Here is a 7764-nt window from a genome sequence, read left to right as displayed (position 1 = left end):
GGTCTCCAGTAAGAAAATGGTGGACAGAAAGGGTGAGTTCTGTAACGGTCCTGCCCTCATGGTTCCCTGAAGGGCAGGGATTTGCAGGAACGTGTTCTAGAAGGAAGAGAAATGTGGGAGGAGTTCAAGGACTGATAATAATCAGCCTCTTCTATGAATCAAACACTAAAGAAAACTCATCATTTGTTTCCAAGAGCTTAACTCCTAGAGTGATCTGGTAAACCCCTTATAAATACGGAAACCATAGAGTGGACAGAGCCTGGCTTACAATGGAACCAAAGAGGGAAAAATGGAGCCTAAGAGCAAGCCAAAAATGTGTTCATGGATGAGAGGAGAGCAACACTTATGCATGAGAGATAAAGGGCAATAACGTGTATAATTACAAATGTCCATCAATTCTGACTTAAGACAAAGACCTTCGTCATTTGATTGAAAAATATCCATTTGGATGGGCACATCTGAAGTCACTACGAAAAGGCAAAATTAATAGTCTAGAAGGAAGAAAATTTCTTTGACTGTGTTGAGAATACGTAACAGAAAACCAAAAAAGGAAGTAAAAGTGCACAGAAATGATTAGAAAATGAAAACTTTCATATTCACTATTTAATGGCCTCACTTAGAAAGCATGGCATCAGAGAACCTACCTCAAGGTTCCAACAAACGCTGTCTCAGCCAGGTCAGCAGCAGCCGAAACTTCCCCCATGGCCTTCGTGCTCTCTCTACTGATGGCCCTGGTGCTGGTCAGCTATGGCCTGGGAGGATCCCTGGGCTGTGACCTGTCTCCGAACCACGTGCTCGTTGGCAGGAAGAACCTCAGGCTCCTGGGCCAAATGAGGAGACTCTCCCCTCGCTTCTGTCTGCAGGACAGAAAAGACTTCGCTTTCCCCCAGGAGTTGGTGGAGGGTGGCCAGCTCCAGGAGGCCCAGGCCATCTCTGTGCTCCACGAGATGCTCCAGCAGACCTTCAACCTCTTCCACACAGAGCGTTCCTCTGCTGCCTGGGACACCACCCTCCTGGAGCAGCTTTGCACTGGACTCCATCAGCAGCTGGACGACCTGGACGCCTGCCTGGGGCAGGTGACGGGAGAGGAAGACTCTGCCCTGGGAAGGACGGGCCCCACACTGGCTGTGAAGAGGTACTTCCAGGGCATCCATGTCTACCTGCAAGAGAAGGAATACAGCAACTGTGCCTGGGAAATCGTCAGACTGGAAATCATGAGATCCTTCTCTTTAGCAACCAGCTTGCAAGAAAGGTTAAGAATGAAGGATGGAGACCCGAACTCACCTTGACATGACCCTCACTGACTAAGTTGCCACATCATCCCTGTATACTCACATGGGGTCATTTGAGAAGACTCTGAATTCTGCTTTAGCCACCAAATTTATTGAATTAACTCAGCCGATACATGTCAGTAGTAATAAGCAATTAGACACGTGCAGGTGTATCAATCCATAAGCAATGACTGCCCTGATGTTATTTATTTTTTCTTTATTTAGTTAAAGTAATATTTTATCTCATCATATTTATATTTTCATATAAAAGATGTGTATGTTTACATTGTAGTAACATTTAGAAAATATAATTCCCTATTTCATTAAAATTGTTGTTTTACTTATTAAATAGTTATCAAGATAAATTTCTTGAGTTCTTATTTTGAAAACCTAAATCCTTATTTTTTCTACATATACCTATAACAAAATAGTATTTGTTCACTTTATTCTGTGGAACAGTTCTATCATTTTCTAGGAAATGTCTGTCAAAAGGTGGAATTCTGAGAATTTTCTGTGGGTGCCATTGTTAGGACTCTGAGTTTTTCCTCAGGGAGTCTCAGGTGAGGAACTAAGATCCTCTAAGCTGTGGAGGGTGACGAAAACAAAAAAGTTAGAAAGGAAATTATGAAATTGTATAAAATGATTAGTCTTGATCTCACAGGCATAACTAATTTATATCCAATCATTAAAAAATGGTTGATAGACATATCTGAGGGAAGCAGTCACCTCCTGCAGGAAAGCTGATGCCATACGGTGTTGACTGGCTGCTCCTGACTCCATTACTCTGTCTCCCAGCTTCTCCTCACTACTGCCTTACTGAGCAATTCACTCCCTTCCACAATACTTTCACTGCCTCCAACACAGGAGCTCTGTTCTGTGCTGATTTCTTCTAGCTGTATGGTGTAGTCAGAGTGGAAGCCACAGGAAGAGAGTCCAAGTGAAAGGAGAGTTCTAGAAATTCCAAAACCTCTGAATCCCAACTCTGCTATTTACCAACAGTGTGACCCTGAAATATCTTACAAACACAACAGGTCAGTTTCCTCATCTTTAATACGAGGACAGTAAGAGTGGTTTTCATACAATTACTGTTTGGATTCAATGAGTCCATATCACACAAGAGGCATCAAGCGCTCCTGGCAGAAATCATCAGGACTGTGAGAATTACAGAGTGGCTGCCCTCAGGGAGGAGACAGGACAGCCGCCCTGAGACAGAGACTGGAGGGCAGCATGGAAAGGTGCTGGCCCCTGACAAAGGTATTTTGTTTTCAACTTGGGTGCTAGTTTCACAGTGCTTTCAGTGTGAGAACGTTCCTTTGCTGTATGCTGAAGAGCATTCGAATTTCTGGGTTTCATACTTCTAAAAGCATACCTATGTGTTCATAAAAAACTCTTTGAGAAAGATGAATTGGTAGGAAATGCTTGATCTAACATAAATACTATAATAGGGAAAGAACAGAGATCACATATCAGTGCAGATAACCAAACATAGGCAGAGGAAGGAAGGAAAGAGCAGGGACTGTGAAGTGTGTGGTTCTGATCTCCAGTTCTGGGCTGTCCCAGGTTGGATCCTAGTTCTCCTTTCCGTAAAATCCCTTGTCCATATTTGCTGGCAATGTCACCTCCTGGAGCCTCTGTTTTGCTACTGAAAGAACAAAACCCAAGAAATGGTTCAGAAGCCAGTTTTACCTCTTCTCATACTAAAGAAGTGAGAAACATGATTAATGAATGAAGTGCTTGATTTTCGGCAACCTCCAAGGAGACTCACACCAAGGGCCACCTTCCAGGATTGCTGCTGCTAGTACCCTTGTCCCTAGGGCAAGCCACTGCTGACCCACACTTCCATAGGAGACTCCAACCTTAGGAGGTAGGTCTGGTTCAGTCTCCTGTGGGGTCACTGCTCCCTTCCCCTGGGTCTTGGTGCATGCACGATTTTGTTTGTCCCCTGAAAGAAGAGTCTCTCCCACCGCCCTGTGGAAGTCCTGTAATCAAATCCCACTGGTCTTCAGAGTCAGATTCCCTGGGGATTCCCTATCCCTTTGCAGGCTTGCCAGCATCACATGAGGCTCAGAACCTTCACAACGGTGGGAGAACTTTTTTGGTATTATTGTTTTACAGTTTGTTGCTTTCCCATCTGGCAGGTATGGGATTTATTTTTATTGTGTTTGAGTGCCTCCTGGATCTCGTTGTAGTTTCTTCTTTGTGTTTAGATGTGGGACATCCTTTTTCAGCAGGTCCAGAGTCCTCCTCTGGATGGTTGTTCAACAGCTAGTTGCAATTTTGTTGCTCTTGCAGTAGATAAGTGCATGTCCTTCTACTCTGCCATCTTGAACCAGAAGCTAAGCTAAAACTTTGATATTTGACCATTTGACCATGGACGTACGTGTGGCTAAGATTTGAACAGGGTGTTAATTACTGGAAATAGGTATGTTGTCTGTCTTCAAATAGTATGATTTTCTAAGAAAGATTTTAAAAATCAATATGTCAACATGCTGCACAGAAAATATTGTTACTGAGGTATATCCTAGTTCCTGCAGTAACAAGCCAGTGTTCATTTATAAAAACTGATCAACAAAGATCCCACCAATTTATACATTTCATTCACCATATTTCAACCTTTATTATTTTAAGAATTTCTTATAGTCTGTAGTTTCCAAGATCAAAGTCTTTCTTTTCATTTTAAAATCCTTCCCCACACACATCCTCTATCAGGACCTTCTAACTGAGAGTCCCTTAAATGGGGAGGAATTGACTCCCCAAAGCAGGAGCAAGTCTCCATTTCTTATTCCCACCCACCCAGCATCCTGCACAATGGTAGCATACTACCGGTCCTCAGGGTTGTCAATAAAAGTGTAAGTGTAATAATGATAATAATAATGATGATAAGCTTAAAAGAGTTTTACCAATTAAACTGTTTGAAAATGACAATCTTGCTACATTTTTTGTCTTTATTTTTTGCGGGTTACTCTTGTCTTCTCAGGTGACCAGTATATTTGTTATCTGGGCATCTCTTTAGTTTTCCCTCAATTTCCTGCATCATTTCGTCCAGTCAATTTTTCTGTCCTATGCTACTGTTTTCTCAGCTTTAAAATAAGGATATGGGAGTGGATATATGTGTACTTACAGCTGGTTTACGTTGTTGTACAGCAGAAACCAGCACAACATTGTAAAGCAATTATTTTCCAATTAAAAAAAATAGGGATAATGAGACTACTGTACACCATTCAATATACCATCTCATGTTCTATAATCTATATGATGTTAATACAACAACTTACAAAATTAGCAAAAATGAGTAGATTATATAAAGCATGAGGAACACATTAAACAGCTGTGAGAGTTGTCACTGTGCCATGTGTATACAAAGGTTTTGCCATTATTTCATGTCTACCCTAAAGATGATTACGCCATATCCGTGCCTTGCTCAACTCTAATTTTTAATGCAAAAATTCCACCTCTGCAATTTAGAATAAGTTAATCTTTTCTGCTGCTGCTAAGTAGCTTCAGTCATGTCCGAAACTGTGCGACCCCATAGACGGCAGCCCACCAGGCTCCCCCGTCCCTGGGATTCTCCAGGCAAGAACACTGGAGTGGGTTGCCATTTCCTTCTCCAATGCTGAAAGTGAAAAGTGAAAGTGAAGTTGCTCAGTCGTGTCCGACTCTTCGCGACCCCATGGACTGCAGCCTACTAGGCTCCTCCGTCCATGGGATTTTCCAGGCAAGAGTACTGGAGTGGGGTGCCATCTACATATTTAAAAATTTTACTAGCAAATAAAATAATCACATGACTGTACCAAGCACACTGCGATATTTAGTAGGCATCAAATCAATATGTAATCAGTGCTTTTGGCATATAAGATGTTTATTAGGTAGGAAATGGTACATTAAGTGTAAACCTACATGATTCTGAAATAAAAAACCTCTTGATTATGACTTTTAAAGCACTTATATGTACGAAATGGCAGTTTTAAAAAGTTAATAAAACTCTCCAATGCAAAACTATGTATAAATTTGAAAGCTTAACACAAGATCTTTAGTTAAAGGAAATGAGAAGAAAAAAAGATTTTGAAAATTGAGATTAATTATTTAATCTACTGGGTCATATGTTTTTCAAATATGGCTTTCCCTCAATTGAACTGAGATGAACAAAGAAGTAATTTTGAAAACATTACAGATGATTTTGCTTCCACTGAAGGCAGGAACTTAAAGTTTTGTTTTGGCATAAGGAATATTTAGACTTAGTGTGAGTTTCAGACTTCTTTATACATTTTAAAATATTTTTAACTACTTGAACGTTGCAGGAGAAATTAACTATTTATATTAAATAAAATCATTTTCCCTTTCCCCAGGGGCTCCTATAAGTCTCAGTCTTGTCCTGTAAGTCTTTCCACCGGATGGTCCCAATATCTAGCTTACTGTCCAGAATGTACATGCCTTTCCCCTTTCCCCAAGTTAGTCTTTGTCCCCAGTAACAACCTGGAATCCGAAAACATACCACAACAGGCTCAGACTTCCAGGCATCAGTTGCAGCATAAACGGACACCAGTGTAAACCACTCTGGCTAAAATCTCCTCCCAGGAAGGGGAGGATGGACTCAGGGGCAGGTGCAGAAATCAAGTTTTGAGCGAAACCCCTGCAAAGCTCCCCTGGGCCATCGGGCCCCAAAAGAAAGTTTCCTCACTGCTCCTAAGGCCCCAGGCTCTCCCTGGGCCCCAGCAGCACCTAGCTCAGCTGGAGGCTCCTGCCTACACAGGTTCCCCGGTTCTCCCGGTGGACGTGGTGCTGGAGTTCGTGGTGCTGGAGTTCAAGGCGCTGGACCTGGAGACAGGTCTGCTTGGCGAGCAAGGCCAGCTGCTCTGTTACAGGGAGTTCTGTGGTGTCCTCCCGGTCGCTGGGGCGCAGGAAAGACAGATTTGAGCATCTTGTTGAGCTGGAGCCGTGGGACTCAATTTCACTGAAGTGCTGATTTGGGGGGATTCCTGGTCTCTCAGAGTGTGTCAATGGTGATGATCACCATTCTCCAGGGCTGGAGAACATCACCCTCTGTGTCACCAGGGAAGAAGTTGGCATCTGGTGAGCTTGGTGATGCTGCAGGTGTTGGGCTGTGCCAGCCTTTATCAAGCTGTTCCCAGCACCTTCCCGTAAATAAGATCTTTAATTAGGCCAGAATTGTCACTTTCTACACTTTTCTCAATTTTGTCTCCACTGAAAACTTTTCCCTTCTATTCTGGGCATCAGAGAATGTCACAGCTTCAATACTTCCTTTGTGTTATTACACTGGAAATGAAATATACTCACGGAAAAGTCTCAATCCAAAAGGAGATATTCATCTATATGAGTCAACTCAGCTTGAAAGAAAAACCTGAGGCTCAATCTCTCTTCTTTAGTCTAAAAGAGAACTTAGAGGTGTGACTCCATAAGGTTTGAATTCTTCAGTTATTTACAGGACTATAGCTCCTGTTTTCTGGTGGTCTACAGATAATAGTGGCATAATAACGAACATGGGTTAATTCATAGCGTTCTCTTCATTCTCTCACCAAAGTGTGCTGACCACGTACACATATGACAATGTGCTTGTCGATGTGGATTCCAGGAGGGGATGATGACTGCCCTCCTGGGAGCAGGGGAGAAGACTTTGGAGGCAGGAAGAGGAGGAAGGATGCAGCACGTGCTCAGAGCAGCTGAGGGCCGGTACTCAGAGCTGATGAAGAGGAGGGACTGGGAGCAGCAGGAAGCTCTACTCTCACACAATCTGGGGCTCCTGAGTGTAGCCCACACCGGACGTTCATTTCGTCTTCTAAAACATCAAGACAACTTTAGTAGCAGTCACAGAGGACATCCTTTAATTCAAATAATTCAAAGTTCAAATAATACAAATTAGCCTGAGAATGTGGAACTTAGTGAATGATAGCAGTCTTTCATATCAATAACCAATAGTAACCTCTTTACTCCACCCTTAGTCCAAGCAAGAGCAGCTTTGACTGCAAGTTCCTTAACACAGTCAAGGGTCTGCATGTTGAATCTCTAAGTGTTCATTCTGGGAGAGGGAATGCCCGCAGGACTGTGAAGAGCCCAGGAACCCAAGTTTCCTCCCTTTTGAGCAGGGCCTTGTACATAATGGAGAGAAATCCCACAGCACTTGAAGTTTTTGCTGAGGAAGATATTCTAGGAAAGTTGTACACTCTTCTAGAATGTCGATGTCTTGTTCCAGGCCAGAGAACTAGATCCTACAGTCCACAACCAAGACTTCCCATGCCACAAGTAAAGATCCTATCTGAGGCAAGGAATACGGAAGATCCAGCATGCCAAACTAAGACCTGGAACAGCCAAATAAATACATAAAATAAATGCATTTAAAATTCTTAAAAAACCCAAAGAAACCCAACCCATCAATGTGATCATATCACAAGGTGGGATATTAGGGAGATTAGGGTTACAAACAATAAAATTCAATTATCACTTTTAATATCATAATTATTGTTACCCAGATTAAGAC

At 42.5% G+C, this 7764-nt stretch overlaps 1 protein-coding gene across 1 annotated transcript; it reads left to right on the top strand.

Moving 5' to 3' along the window:
- The first annotated feature begins 677 nt into the window (after positions 1 to 677).
- Positions 678 to 1289, top strand: LOC147366754 (interferon omega-1-like). The gene has a single exon (XM_086414283.1). It carries the CDS (start codon positions 702 to 704, stop codon positions 1287 to 1289), a length of 588 nt encoding a protein of 195 aa, XP_086270409.1. The 5' UTR covers positions 678 to 701.
- Positions 1290 to 7764: the final 6475 nt, after the last annotated feature.

This window comes from Bos grunniens, chromosome 8 (assembly GCF_055505025.1).
Source record: "Bos grunniens cultivar Pamir isolate PY7600 chromosome 8, Bosgru_T2T1.0, whole genome shotgun sequence".
Taxonomy (NCBI): domain Eukaryota; kingdom Metazoa; phylum Chordata; class Mammalia; order Artiodactyla; family Bovidae; genus Bos; species Bos grunniens.
Note: the sequence above shows the minus strand (reverse complement) of the source record. Positions and strands in the feature narration are given on the sequence as shown.

Excerpts from the sequence above, each read along its gene's own strand:
- LOC147366754 (XM_086414283.1), top strand. The coding sequence starts at position 702 with ATGGCCTTCGTGCTCTCTCTACTGATGGCCCTGGTGCTGGTCAGCTAT.